At 34.6% G+C, this 15,564-nt stretch overlaps 1 protein-coding gene across 1 annotated transcript in view; it reads left to right on the forward strand.

The window, feature by feature from the left end:
* The window catches only part of Ttn (titin), a 285,547-nt gene that overhangs the window by 153,979 nt on the left and 116,004 nt on the right, over nt 1-15,564 (forward strand). Inside the window, exons 156-174 of the mRNA XM_042688233.1 lie at nt 208-291; nt 404-487; nt 2,325-2,408; nt 2,713-2,796; nt 2,878-2,961; nt 3,105-3,188; nt 3,316-3,399; nt 3,527-3,610; nt 3,735-3,812; nt 4,212-4,295; nt 4,892-5,002; nt 5,277-5,354; nt 8,326-8,439; nt 9,787-9,855; nt 12,404-12,484; nt 13,348-13,422; nt 14,019-14,111; nt 14,498-14,560; nt 14,775-14,864. Coding sequence (XP_042544167.1) covers nt 208-291; nt 404-487; nt 2,325-2,408; nt 2,713-2,796; nt 2,878-2,961; nt 3,105-3,188; nt 3,316-3,399; nt 3,527-3,610; nt 3,735-3,812; nt 4,212-4,295; nt 4,892-5,002; nt 5,277-5,354; nt 8,326-8,439; nt 9,787-9,855; nt 12,404-12,484; nt 13,348-13,422; nt 14,019-14,111; nt 14,498-14,560; nt 14,775-14,864 — 1,608 coding nt within the window. The remainder of the gene's footprint in view (nt 1-207; nt 292-403; nt 488-2,324; nt 2,409-2,712; nt 2,797-2,877; nt 2,962-3,104; nt 3,189-3,315; nt 3,400-3,526; nt 3,611-3,734; nt 3,813-4,211; nt 4,296-4,891; nt 5,003-5,276; nt 5,355-8,325; nt 8,440-9,786; nt 9,856-12,403; nt 12,485-13,347; nt 13,423-14,018; nt 14,112-14,497; nt 14,561-14,774; nt 14,865-15,564) is intronic.

A 15,564-nucleotide genomic window follows, 5' to 3' on the forward strand; every position in this document is an offset into this window, starting at 1 on the left:
TTTTTTTATTTTTTATTTTTATTTTTTTATTGTAAAAATACTGTACAGTGAGGTTACAATTACATGGGTAAGATAATGAGTACATTTCTTATCAAGCATTGTAGCCTCCTCCTTTGTTCTGTAGAAGAACTATCTTTCCATCTTGAAGATAAATGTATTGTGTTGGTCTTCATTAATCTAAATGTAAAACTACTAATATCTTTCAAGTGCCTGAAGTTCCTCAAGAAATTGTCCCAGAAAAGAAAAAGCCAGTGGTGCCCCCTACAAAGCCAGAAGCCCCTCCTGACACAGGTACTTGTCAGCTCTCCTTATTTTGCAGAAGAAATAGCTCTTCCATCTTGAAAATAAATGTATCGTGTTGGTCTTCATTAACCTAAATGTAAAACTACTAATATCTTTCAAGTGCCTGAAGTTCCTCAAGAAGTTGTCCCAGAAAAGAAAACCCCCAGAGTACTGCCCAAGAAACAGGAAGCCCCACCTGCCACAGGTATATGTCAGATGAGCATTATTCTGCAGAACCAATCATTTTTATGTGAAAATAAATGCAGTCCATTGTTAATATAAAGCCTAAGCATAAAACTACCTATATCTTTTAAGTGCCTGAAGTTTCCCAAGAAATTGTCCCTGAAAAGAAAAGACTGGCACTTCCTAAAAAGCCAGAAGTCCCTCCTGTCACAGGTATTTTTGTCACTTGTCCCTACTCTACAGAAAAAATATTTATTTCATGAAAATAAGTGTAGGCCATTGATCTTCAAAATATCTAAGTATAAAATTACTAATATCTTTCAAGAATCTGAAGTTCCCCCAGAAATTGTCCCTGAAAAGAAAAAACCAGTGGTGCCTGCTAAAAAGCCAGAAGCCGCTGCTGTCACAGGTATATGTCAGCTAAACATTATTCTGCAGAAGAGATGCCTCTTCTTTTTTGAAAGTAAATGTAGTCTCTTGGTCTTTATTAACCTAAACATAAAACTACTAATATCTTTCAAGTGCCTGAAGCACCCCAAGAAATTCTCCCAGAAGAGCAAAGACCTGTAGTGTCTCATAAAAACACAGAAGCCCTGCCTGTCCCAGGTACTTGTCACCTCTTCTTTCTGTAGAAGAACTCTCTTTCCATCTTGAAAATAAGTGAATTGTGTTGGTCTTCATTAACCTAAATGTACAACTACTAATATCTTTCAAGTGCCTGAAGTTCCTCAAGAAGTTGTCCCAGAAAAGAAAACCCCCAGGGTACTGCCCAAGAAACAGGAAGCCCCACCTGCCACAGGTATATGTCAAATGAGCATTATTCTGCAGAACCAATCATTTTTATTTGAAAATAAATACAATCTATGGCTAATATAAAGCCTAAGCATAAAACAACCAATATCTTTTAAGTGCCTGAAGTTCCCCAAGAAATTGTCCCTGAAAAGAAAAGACTGGCGCCTCCTAAGAAGCCGGAAGTCCCACCCGTCACAGGTACTTGCCACCTGTGTTTATTCCTCCACAGAAATACTCTTACAGCTTGAAAATTAACATATTCCATTCCTATTCAAAATCTAAGTGTACAATTACTAATATTTTCAAGTGGCTGAAATTCCTCAAGAAATTGTCCCTGAAAAGAAAAAGCCAGTGGTGCCTGCCAAAAAGCCAGAAGCCCCTCTGGTCACAGGTACTTGCCACCTGTTTACATTCTTTCCATCTTGATAACAGTTTTAGTCCTTTGTTCTTTCTTAACTAATGGTAAAACTACTGATCATTTTCAAGTGCCTGATGCTACTCAAGAAGTTGTCCCAGAAAGGAAACCTCCCACAGCCCCACCCAAAAGAACAGAAGCCCCACCCATCACAGGTATTTCTTACCCTACCCTTCAGAAGTAGCTCTCCTCCTCTTGGAAATGCTTTTAGCCTGTTTACCTCACTGACCTGACAAAATAAAAACTACTAATATCTTTCAAGCACCTGAAGTTCTCCAAGAAATTATCCCTGAGGAGAAAAAACCAGTGGTGGCTCCTAAAAAGCCAGAAGCCGCACCTGTCACAGGTATTTGTCACCAAACTTATTCTGCAGAAGAAATACCTCTTCCATTTTGAAAATAAATGCAGTGTATTCGTCTCATTAACCTAAATGTGAAATTACTAATATCTTTCAAGTGCCTGAAGTTCCCCAAGAAGCTGTCCCTGAAAAGAAAAAGCCAGTGGTGCCTGCTAAAAAGCCCGAAGCACCACCTGCCACAGGTACTTGTCCCTGAGCCTGGGTTTTATCAGTCCTAAGTCTTCTCCTCTTGAAAATTCTTTGGTCTATTGATATCCATAAGCCCTAAATATAACTTCACTAATATCTTTTAAGTACCTGAAGCACCCAAAGAAGTTGTTCCAGAAAAGAAAGTACATGTGGTTCCCCCTAAAAAGCCAGAAGTTCCACCTGCTAAAGGTATTTGTCACTGACTTTAAGCTATATGCCATCTGACTCTTCTGCTCTTGAAAACAGTTTGGTCTATTGGTCTTTGTAAGTCTTAAGTATAATTTTACTAATATCTTTTAAGTGCCAGAGCCTCCCAAAGAAGCTCCTGAGAAGAAAGTACTTGTGACTCCACCTAAAAAGCCAGAAGTTCCACCTGTGCAAGGTATTTGCCACTGACTTCAGGCATTACAAGATCCAGGTCTTGTACTTTGGAAAACGTTTTGGTCTATTGGTCTTCAGGAGTCCTAATGTAATTTCACTAATCTCTTTTAAGTGCCTGAAGTTCCCACAGAAGTTGTCCCTGAAAAGAAAGTGCCTGTGGTACCTCCTAAAAAACCTGAATCACCACCTGTGAAAGGTAGTCACCCCATTGTCACTGTGCTTGATAGTCTCGACTTGTCTTTGCTGTCTAATCATGAAAACACTAATATCTTTAAAGTACCCGAGATGTCACAGAAGGCTCTCCCTGAAAAGAAGGTACCAGAAGCTATTCCCCACAAACCAGAAAGTCCTCCTCCTGAAGGTAATAATAAAACTATTAAAAAAAAAAACTAGTATCTTTTAAAAGATTAAAATGTCTGCTTTGTGTTACAAAAATCTTTTTTTGCAAACTATGCTGTACGTGTTAGTCAATTTTAGTATTAAAACGAGCTGGTATCTTTAAAGTGTATGAGGAGCCTGAGGAAATTGTTCCAGAAGAGCCTCCAGAAGAAACTGTGGAAGAGCCGGTGCCTGCCGCACCCCCCAAAGGTACATAGCAAACTGCTAGGACACCTCAGCCCGCCTCACCCCAACTCTTGTCTTCCCAATTTTGGACCTGATGAGCTTTCACACTTCTCCTCAAAGCTTCTAAAGTATCAACCCTAATTATCTTTAGTGCCAGTGCCACCCAAGAAGCCCATTCCTGAAAAGAAAGCACCACCTGTCATTGCCAAGAAACCTCAACCACCAGCAGCCAAAGGTATTTCTCTCTGCTTCTGACTTCTTACAGAAAAAACATCTGTCTTTAAAATAACACATTCCACTGTTCTACTTATGTCTGTACATCATTAGAACTCTGAGCTAAAGACTACTAATATCTCTTAAAGTGCCCGAGGAGCCCAAGGAAGTGGTTCCTGAAAAGAAGGTGCCTCGTGTGGTCCCCAAGAAGCCAGAGGTGCCACCTGCAAAAGGTATATATGACAGTCTTCTAACTGATGGAGGTGGAAACAGCCTCAAACTCTTTTTGTTCTGTGTAAATGTAATGAATGTTCACTGGTCATTGTTTATAATGTTAAAATACTAATATCTTTAAAGTGCCTGAAGTTCCAAAAGAAGTTGTTCCAGAAAAGAAAATAGCTGTTCCCCCAAAGCCAGAAGTACCAGCAGCTAAAGGTATCTGTTACTAATAGGGTTCTGCAGAAAATTGTTGTTTGGTCCCAAGTGTCACCTGTTAATAAATTCTTTGCTAATCTTCTCACATTTGTAACTACCAAACTGCTGTTTAGGAATTTTAGGGTTTGTATGTTTTAAAAGAAAAAAAACACCACTTTAATAAAAACAGATTTATTTATTACTCACATTTGAAGGTTCCTAACATCACTCTGAATCTTATGCGATGTCATTTTCCTCTCCCATAGAGATCAGGATTCAAGGGCACATCACTGACAATGTTGTGACTGTTGCTCTTGGATCTTTCCCTGAGTTGTTTTTAACAAACTGTAAAGTAAAAGTGTTGTAAACTTCATGTACTTGTCAACTATCCTTTAATAAAACTAACTAATATCTTTAAAGTACCAGAGGTGCCAAAGAAACCTGTCATAGAAGAGAAACCAGTGGTTCCTGTTCCCAAGAAAGTGGAGTCTCCTCCCCCAGAAGGTACACATAAGACCATTGCTAAGATGCTACTTGGGATTTTTCCTCATCCAAGCTTTGTTCCTCTTCCTTTCTAACTCTTTATCTCTTGGTCATTTTCTGTTCTTTATCTTACTTAATTATTTTCTACTAGCTCTGATCTCAAATCTATTCTGGCATTCAGTCAGCTGTGTCTACCCAGGTGCCAGTAAACTATATTCTACAAAGCTTCTGTAAAGTACACAGAAAGTCATAGGGGAGAACTCATGAGTGTCGATGCCACTAACCACCAAAATGGCTTTCCAAGCCTTCAAACCAATAGACACAGAAGTCTGTGCAAATAAGATAGATTTCATATTAACAAAAAATAAGAGTGGGGGATGTAGGAGAGGGAAGGGATAGTGGTTGGAAAACAAAGGAGGGGGGTAACAATGCCTGACAAGAAATATACTCATTACCTTACTGATGTAACTGCAACCTCTCTGTGCAGCATCTTTACAAGAAAATAAATTTTAAAAAATAAGAGAAGAAATCAAGATTGCTACTTAATTCCTTGGTATTATGTGCATTTTAGAGTTTTGTCCCACGCACTGAAATAAAATTCACTGATATCTTTAAAGTGTATGAAGAACCTGAGGAAATTGCTCCCGAAGAGGAAGCACCAATTCCGGTAGAAGAAGAAGCTCCAATTATTGAAGAAGAGGAAGAGCCAGAAGCCCCACCTCCACCAGGTACAAGGCATTATTATCTACTACTGGAGAAAATACATTCATTGGATTTTCATGTTTATAATATATCTTACATAAGGTAAAATATCCATCTTCTGTCTCCTGGCTTGAAATTTACCTTCTTTGATGAGAACAAGAGTTATTTTCACACATAAAACTTTGATCCTATGGAATTTTACAATGTACACTTCAAAGAAATATCAGTGCTATGTTTCATTTGTTAATTTAACTTGTTCTTGTAATCATTTGACTCTAAAAGAAATTCCTATCCTTCAAGTGCCCGAAGAGCCCAAGAAGATTGTCCCAGAGAAGAAAGTTCCTGTCATCAAAAAACCAGAAGCTCCACCTCCTAAAGGTACTTATGTTTTTAAAGTATAACTTTGTGTCATTTTTGCATGCTGTCTGAAATTTACACTCTTTCTTTAGTGTGTTTTCTGCTGTATTATGTATTTGTTAACTGTTATCTGTATGTCATGGTGTTAGACTTATAAAATTAATGTGAATATATTACATCTTATAATTCTTATAATTTAATGCTACTAATATCTTTAAAGTACCTGAGATGCCAAAGAAAGTTGTCCCAGTGAAGAAAGTCCCAATTGTTAAGAAGCCAGAACCACCAGCAGTGGAAGGTATTCATTTACATCATCCTTGATTTCATAATTCTTCAAATACTACTCTATTATCTTATAATGGTGCCCAAGAAGTTGTCCTTTATGTTATTGTAACCTAGAACAAAGATGTACTCATTTGATTGCTTAATTTTAATGATACAATATTACAGAATTTTTTATTCTTAACATTTTTAAATGTTTTCACATACTCTTTTTAAAACAAAACTAATATCTTCAAAGCACCTGAATTGCCCAAGAAACTTGTTCCAGTAAAGAAAGAAGAGCCTGTGCCTGTTACTAAAAAGCCAAAAGTCCTGCCAGAAAAAGGTATCTACCAAGAAGAAATATATGAGCATTTAAGTATTTTATAATAATAGTTCTTAAAGCAAGAGATACTATATATGCAATTATACATGAGTCACATTTCATAGAAAGAAGAGGGAAATGATGAAGGCCAAGAGAAACTAAGACAGATGGGGAAGGAAAATATAAGTGGAAGTCATGAGGTGACCCAGTACAAGACTATAGGTGGTAGGGTTCCTTTCAGCTTATTTATTTAAATGTTGTCATTAACAAGAAACTATTTTAGAAAATAAGACTTTAGAAATGGAGGTATGACTCAAGTGGTAGAGTACCAGCTTTGAGAAAAAAAAAAAGCCAAGCAAAGGTGAGAGGACCTAAGTTGTAACTCAAGTCCCAGCATGAATAAAATAAAAATTTAAGATTTAATCTTTTCTTCAAACAGCTTAAATCTGGTCAGAGAAATATTAACTCTAATACAAGTGTAGTGGGTAATAACATTTCCAAACAGTACGAGAATCAGCGTATAGAAACAGAGGCATCATAGAAGCTGTATAGAAGTTGAAATTGGGAAAATAGTACCTTAGGCAAAGTCAAAATATATTGAAAGGCACAGTATCTAGGAGCACTGTCCAGTAAATGTAACATAACTTGAGTATGGACTGGTTGTAGAATATCTTGAAAGATACTGCTAGATAGAAAGAAAGTGATTCTATGTGACATTCTTTGAATGACAGTAGAAGACTTGGACTCTATACTTCGTGCACAGGCTATGAAGCTTCAAAAGTTTTGAAAGAAGGGTACAAAGCAATAGGATTTGGGCTGTATAGAGATAAATGGCTCAAGCTACTCAAAGCGATCATAGTAAAAGATGCCATACCTCAGAAACCAATTTCCTCCATGAACTTTTGTAAAATGAAGGTCTCCACCTTCCTTCTCTTTGCAAAATCTTGCACATCTTCTTCTAAATCCTAAATAGTAAAGTAAATCAATATTTTTTAAGTGCCTGAAGTACCCAAGAAAATTGAAAAACTCATCCCAGAAAAGGAAGTGTCTGTTCCTATGCCTAAAGAACCAGAAGCTCCAAGTACTCCAGGTACATGGCCATTTTATAAATCTTGGAAAGATGACAATAATCTTCATTTCTTCATCATCTTGTTTTGGCTATCCGTGTGTGTGTGTGTGTGTGTGATGAATTTATCCATTGTCTGTCTCATTTATTGATGTTTTGATCTTAGGGACAGCTAAATAATAGAGACAAGAGATAGTAAATTGATACGTTGCAGCTTAGCATTTGCAGTGTTTTTCTGAGTAGAGCCTAATATAAAATACTGTTTTTTAAGCTGAAGAGACTCCTGAAGAAATAATATATGAAGAAAAAACAACCATAACCATTGGTAGAAAAGAGACTCCCCCTGTGGAAGGTATATACTTATACAAATATGTATTTTGAAATCTCTCAAAAACTTTCATTAGGGATACAAAACTTTTTGTCTATATGATAACACATTCCTAGTAGAAAGTATAGTTAAAAAGTATTCGAGTACTTGTTGAATAACTTCATTTTTCAAATGTTATACTTCTATTAAATTAGAATCTTTAATGTTGATATTCTCAGTAACTAACGTTGCTTGAAGCAAATTTAGAATAATTGCATTGGATCTTCAAATGATTACCCAGTAATAAATTCTAAGTCATCTTATGCATGGCAATAATATCACTGTTAATAGAAAACTCAACTATAAGAAATGAAAATCTTCCCTCTTTTTCTAAAAAAAATAGCTGCACAAATTGTGTATTTTGTCTGTGTGACTATAATCTTTGCATCTATGTAAAATTTGTATGAGTCTGTGTAAAGTTTATGTTACAATCTTATATCCTTTATGAACATTCTTTAAAGAACGTGAAATACAAAAAGTTATTGAAACTGAAGAACCTCAGCTTGAACCCACACCTGAACCTGAACCTGAACCTGAACCCGAACCACAGCCAGAAGAAATAGCAGTGCAAGGTATCAATTAGCTGGACATAAAACTTCATCATCATATTCTTCATTTTGAATTGTCTATAGTTTATGTTGTTTCTCCATGTTAGGAGGTCTCTTTACATTTGTATGTGGTATGTTGAACGTGTAAATCTTATTTGTATGTTTCCATGTAATTTGAACTACTTATACCATGCTAACATGGTTTATTTGGAGACTTCTTATGTTGTGTCTTTGTTGTGTTCTTATAACTTATGTACAGGTGTTGACGTTTTTGTGTTTTATGTTGGACACATTTTTTATGTTGGACACCAAATTACATATCAAAAAGTAGACTTTTTACTTCAAATATATTTAAATTTCTACCAAATACAGAATATGCAAATTAAAATATACTGGTACTAACACTTCTGAAATACTTTTTCAAGAACCTGAACCTGAAAAGAAGGTTATTGAGAAACCAAAACTTAAACCAAGACCTCCAGCTCCAGCTCCTGCTCCCCCTAAGGAAGATATAAAGGAGAAAATGTTCCAACTTAAAGGTATAAAGTGCCACTTTCAAAGCCTTAATAACCTGCTTCACACTTGTGTTCAGCCAACTGAAGTGCTTGCAAGAAATCTATGATTTTTGGAAGTATACTTTTAGACATGATCGTGCTATGAGAATTGCATGGGACCATGGGTATCTGCTGCTCTAAGGACCCTGAGTTGCCTTGTCAAGTCATGCCTGCTACCCTAATGTCAGTTGTCGTTACTCTAATCATTGTGCCTGGCATCTGGCTATAGAGGCTATCCAGCTAACCTTTTTATGTGGGAGAAATATCTTCTTTATTTCAAAGCTTCATTGCTATGCATATCTTGAAATCTTAAGCATGTGAAACATGTAAGAAATCTTTGCAAGCTACTTTAACATTACAGTAATAAAATTACATAAATGCCAAAACTTCTCCTCAAATGACATGTTTTAAATATACTGTAATATATTGTGGTGTCTAAAATAGATGATGTGGGCTTATATACCACACACACACACACACACACACACATGCACGCACACACACACACCTGTCACGGCTGCTCCCATTTTCTTTCTTGTCTGTTTTGGGTTTTTTGGTCATTTATAAAACCTAGTTTATGTTCTCTGGTCGTTCGCAGGATGCTTGCAAGTAGTGTTTCTGGATACATTTGTTATCTAGCATCTCTTTTCATTATTGAGCTTCCCTTCAATCATTCTGTGTTTTGATGTTCTCATTTTTCTTTTAATTTATGCAGTATTGCCTAATTTTTTAATAACCACATCTGTAAGTCTGAATTAAATTGGAAAAACATGTTATTTTATTTTCCTAAACAGCCATCTTGTTGGTAATATTAACATATTTCCCAATTTAAATGAAATTAGCTATCTTCTATAGGCATTTTTCTCAAACTTTCTTGTGTACCTACAGAGCCAGAATCTAAGCTCTTGCTTCGAGCCATTCTTGCCCCTTCACAACACTCCTTAGTTTTAGGTTGGATGTAGACAAATGGGTGTTGGAGACCTCTCAAAGTGTCACCCATCTATTGAAATCTATTGATATTCTTTGAAGACAACCACTTAAATACATCTCCCTTACTATAAAACTTATAATCAAGGAAAACTTCTTTTTCTTATGAATAATTTTTTAAGCACCTTCCTTCTTTCTCAGGAAGTCTTAATTTAAAATTCAAGCTTGGAATGAAACTGTGGTCCATTTTCCTGCTTTTATGCTCCTTAGATGCTCATCAGTGGCTGTTCTTGGCTGTGATTATTGCTTTCTGGTTGTAGGCAAAGATTGATTTTGAGTACAAAATTAGTCATTTGCCTTGGATTAAATGCTTGAATAATCAAAGTATGATCATATTCTTTAAAGCTGTTAAGAAGAAAGTTCCTGAAAAACCTGAAGTTCCAGAAAAAGTAGAGCCCACACCTCCTCCGAAAGGTATTTCACAGGCTGGAGAATTCATGCATATATACTAGCTCTTTGTCTGACTCTGCTCTCTCCCTGTCTTTACAGACTCTCTCTCTCTGTCTCTCACTCACTTTTGCTCTCTCCCCCTTCTCCTCTCTCCCCCCTTCTCTTTCTCTCTCCCTCTCTCTCTTCTCTCTCCTTTTCTCTTTCTCTCCTTCTCTCTGCCTTCTCTCTGTTCTCCCTTTTTTCTCTCTCTCTCATTCTCTGCTCTGTCTCAATAATCAGAGGAGGAAACTTCTGTCATTCATTTCTTGTAGTTTTGTGGTTTTGTGGTCCTGGCTCATGTGTGTTGGTGTTTCCTTTGTCTCCCATCAATTTCATACATTATATGGATATTTGTCTCATTTCCATATACTTACTTGCATTTTTCTAAGCTTAAAAATATCATACTTTTACTGCTTAGCTGAAATTGATATCAGGAGACGTCTAGGTTAAAATGCTGAGGGGCTTTGAGGTTGTGCCTGGACAGAAGCATTTTAACCAGTGTTACAGGCCATGTCATCCTCCTTCAATACTACCAAACCATTCTCATTCTCATCAGTTCCAAGTTATTCCTTTAGATGCATCATTATCACTGCAGGTCATTTTCCAAAAGAAATTTTTTCTTTAATCTTTTCCCTATCTAAAATTAGACCCTAAGAAAAATAAATTCTAAAAATATACAAATTATCTATTTGAAATAAAATTAATCTATCATGTTTAGTAGGTAGCAGTACCTCTCTGTTTATGCAATCAACGTATTCAGACTCAGAAACTGAAGCTGTCCTTAATTACTGTCATCTTTTAAAATCACTTATTTACCTTTCCTGGTTCATATAAAATATTTATATAAAATCCTTTTGTACTAGGTAATAACTAGCAAATATTCAACATTAACATAGCACATAATGACATATTATGGCTTTAAAGATGGAATCTCAGGCATCAATAAGATATTTTAAAGATAAAATATTAATAATATGGAGAAATTTATTCAGAGATAAATATTTAGAATGTTCATTATAGAATTAAAGCAAATGTGTATTTTGTTATTTCACAATGTGTTCATTATATCATGGGTTTCATCAATGAAAATAATCATGGAGAATATTGGTAATTTACAAATAGTATTGAAAGTAGGCACAATTGATCATGGATAAAAATGTAATATTTTTAGTTACTTAAAAGCTGATTTTATAAAAACATTATATAAAATAAAATTCATATTTGTATGTTTCAGTTTTCAAAACTTAAGCAAGATTAATTTTACATGTAAGAAAAACTATTTAATGAATTGCAACTGTGTTATTTAAAGACTAAGGCAGGAGGACTGACAATTCAAGGCCAGCCTAAGCTACATAGCAAACCAAACCCTAAAAGAAAAAGAAAGAAGGAAGGAGAGAGAGAGAGAGAGAAGGAAAAAAAGAAAGAAAGAAAGGAAAGGAAGGAAGAAAGAAAGAAAGAAAGGAAGGAAGGAAGGAAGGAAGGAAGGAAGGAAGGAAGGAAGGAAGGAAGGAAGGAAGGAAGGAAGGAAGGAAGGAAAGAAAGGAAGGAAGGAAGGAAAGAAAGGAAGGAAGAAAAGAAAGAAAGGAGGGAAGGAAGGAAGGTTGATTAAAAAATTAAGTTGTAAGTCAGAAATTTTGTGGAAATGTCTAACATATTCAGACTTCATGAGTGAACAAATTGTACACAGTACAAATAGACCGAATAAATGCTTTAAATTAGATTTTAATTGTCATCAGTAGAAGGTAAAATGGTTCAATAATCATTATATATTTTAGTTTAGTTTAGTTTTTATTTCCTATTTAAGTTCATTGAATCTATAATAGTAATAAGTGGTTGTCTATAAAAAATATCATTGTTCCAGATGACTGATATTCACTACAAGAGGAAAAAATTTAGAAATCTTTGGGTCATTTTTCATTTAAGCAAGATTCTTGTAGTCATAAAAAAATGAGGTCTGAATACTAGCTTTGAGATGCTGTAGTTTTATAATTAGTATCATTTCAAAAAATGGTCTCAAGAAAGAATATTTCACTTCAGAGAGTGACATATAACCTTTCCTCAACATCAAGGCTTAAAACCATATTCCTTAGCTTCCTCTTCACATCAATTAAGATAACTGAACTATAGCAATAATTCCTGGAAGTATCATTTAATGTATGTAATGATTAGGAACATACCAGTATAGAATTAGGCAGTACGCAATCAAAGATGAGAGCAAAGATGCTAGGAAGATTCCAGGTAATTTGATGAAAAATGTATAATGTCAGTATAGAGCAATATCCTCTAGATTCATTAAATGATCTATTTTCCTGAAGTTAAGTTAATGTGATTGAATTTTATCACAAGATTATATAGGTGTTTGCAGAGGAAATAAATTGAAATTCATTGTTTGCTTTTAAATTCCATGAATATGTACACAACAGAATTGTTACTTGATACATTCTACTTGACCAATTTGGAGAGACATTTTGTCTTACCGAAATTTCATTTTTATGTGAATTCACTTCAAAATTTGAAATCATATTCTTTTAAGTGCCTGGACCTGAAAAGAAAGTTCGCAAATTACTTCCTGAACCTAAACCTCAGCCCAAGGAAGAAGTTGTTCTGAAAAGCGGTATAGTATTTTTCTACTGGGGGAATATCAGTTTCAAGTATCTAAAATTTAAATTTGAAGGCTCACAAAATATTTCTGTCTCTTGTTTTTAAGATTACCAATTTATCAAAATTTGCTTGCAATTTCATTAAAAATTATGGAGACTATCATTTCTGCATATTTTTAAAAGGCAGAAATTTTGTGACCATTCATCAAATTTTGAAATGTTAGTGTTAATACACATAACTAAATTGATACTTTAGCACAGTGATCACAAGTGTCATTTTTATAATCAAATTATGTAATGAAATACACTAAAACTATTAAATATTTCACACAAAACTATTTAATTCTAAACTTTGCATTCAGTTTTAAAGTGTCTCAGGATTACCATAACTAATAGCATCTTTTTAAAAAACTGAACATCTCTTACTAAATATTAAAGAATTAGAAGCAAGATAGTCAAATGAACCAAGTTCTAACATTGTCTTCAAATAATATTACTGACCTCAAGACTACACATTTTACATATTCTCCCATTTAAGTAAATATTCTGCTTCTTTGAATAGCCTATAATGAATTAAAATATTGAATTATTAGAATTCATTGCTATTCAAATGGTTTGGAGCCACTTTTGCCATGTGATTCTCTCTAGTAGTTCCTACAGATATATAAAGTGAATCTGAGTACTGTGTGAAATAACATAACAAATTTGATTTATTGTAGATGGGGTAGATCATAGCATTTTTAGTTTGAATACTAATTCCCCAAGGCATTAGCTTGCATGCTTTCTCATGCTTTGTATGTTACCTGCATTCATCAAACTTGTTCAACATCTTCATGTGTTTGTCTTGGTTTACATATAAACCTTTTTGTCTTTTAAGTTCTAAGAAAGAGACCTGAAGAAGAAGAACCTAAAGTAGAACCTAAAAAAGTAGAAAAAGTTAAAAAACCAGAAGGTAGGAATCTCAGTGACCACTTGTACATTTATCTTTTAACAAAATGGACAGTTAGCAAAAGGTTTATCTTGTAAACATCAACATAGCTTCATACCTCATCTGTATGTGATGTGTGTTTTCCATTGTCTGCTTTCTGTTTAATTATTTTAAAAGTAGTTCTTAAATCAATTTGTATCTTTCCTCCCAACTTTATTATATGTTCTAAATCTCTCAGAGGAAATGATGGAAATAAACAAAATGGTTGTAGAATAAGTTCAAGGGAGGGTAATGGAAAATGTTGCATAAAATTCATGGGCTTTTAATTGGGTTGGTTTTGAAGTATTGCTGATTCTCAGTGAGCGTAATTATTAAGAATTATTATAGAAGTAATTTAGAAAGAAACAGGGCATGGGGATATAGAACAAGTGGATAGAAAAATATAAGGAAAAATAAATTGAGACACATTCAAAAAGACAAATCAAGTCAGCTGAGAAAATATCAGATTTTTGTAAAAGTCTTCAGTAGAGCTTTTAAGTAAATTTTAAAATCATACTTAAATAATGTTATTTCTGTATGTTCAGATCTTAATACTAGAAAAATCTCTTATTATCTTAAAGTACCACCACCACCACCCAAAGCTGTTGAAGAGGTTGAAGCTCCTCCAGCCACTGTTCCACAAAGGGAAAAGAAAGTTCCTGAACCAACAAAAGGTATTTTCCTGGTACTAAAATACCATTATGCTGTCATCTAGATTTGAATACATGACCTTCATCTGGTTATCATATATATCTTAATTTACCATCTCATTTATTAATTTGTGACTTACCCATATTTTAAAAAATTTGGAAAACTATATTTCCAGGCATGAACTGAATAACAATGTTAAATCCAATAAAATTATATTAATATACTTTTTGACATTTGTTTAAAATGAATAGGAAGTTTAGAATAAAAATGAATTTGAAAACTGCTTGTGTAAAAATTCTAAAATCTTCATGTAACGATATGTGTCCTTAATTTTAGCTTTAATTTTGTGAGAGAAAAAAAAACCTACAAAAATGTTGTCCAAACCTGCTCATTTCTTGAATTATTTTAGTGCCTGAAATTAAGCCAGCAATACCTCTTCCTGGACCTGAAGCAAAACCAAAGCCTGAAGCAGGTGAGTGAACTTGTCCACACAAATAATACCGAGTTAATAAGAAAAGTAAATGAAAATCAGTATACATGGAATGAATTCTGAGGTCTCAGTATGTTTCATTGTGTTATCTGAAAAACCAGTTCATTAAAGATTTCAAATTACAACAGAAAACCACCAAATGTAGTTTTAGAAAATGACAAGGGGTTATATTAACACAATGGCTATCTTTCCACAGAAGTGAAGACCATGAAAGCCCCTGCTGTAGAGCCTGCGCCAACCCCCATTGCTGCCCCTGTGACAGTGCCAGTGGTTGGAAAGAAAGCAGGTATCTATCCTTGTTGCTAACTTGCTATGGTAGCTTCATAAAAGCATTCCCACTATATTAAAAACTCAAGCCCTCTTTTTATGTTGAACATGAACATAATTCTAACAGTGGGAATTTGTGATCAGTTCTGACATTTTCTTTATCTGATATGTCTTATCCATCTAATCTCTCACCCAGTGGATGCATTTTGTGTTTTAATTGGATTGTGTGTTCCTACAATACATCATTTCCTTCATATGCTTTTGGGATTAAGTAATGAAGATGTGTAGGATTGATGAAAACTTAGAGACAGACATTCTCTAACCACACTCATGTAAGAGTCCCCTAGAACTGTAAATCATATCCTTATTTCCTACAGGGGTCATTCCACATTTTAAAAAATGCCAAACATTATCATAATTAAAAGTTATATAAATGGATAATGTTGTTGACTTTACAACACCTATAGGTGTGCTGTTTAAAATGTCTAAAATGGTAACTTTTAGCTAAAGAATATTTTATCTGGTCAAACAAAAGGTTTAAATAGGGACACAGGTTGACCCATTGTAACAACGAGATATACAAGACACTATGTTGAAAATGAACTTTACAATTTCAGCGGGGTGGGGTGGGACAGGTTGAGAGAAATGAGAGAGGTGGGAAGGAAGGGATGGAAGGGGAAAAACAAAGGAGGAGGCAACAATGCTTGATAAGAAATGTA

The sequence above is a fragment of the Dipodomys spectabilis genome, unplaced genomic scaffold (genome assembly GCF_019054845.1).
Source record: "Dipodomys spectabilis isolate Male_0828 unplaced genomic scaffold, ASM1905484v1 ptg000115l, whole genome shotgun sequence".
Classification (NCBI taxonomy): domain Eukaryota; kingdom Metazoa; phylum Chordata; class Mammalia; order Rodentia; family Heteromyidae; genus Dipodomys; species Dipodomys spectabilis.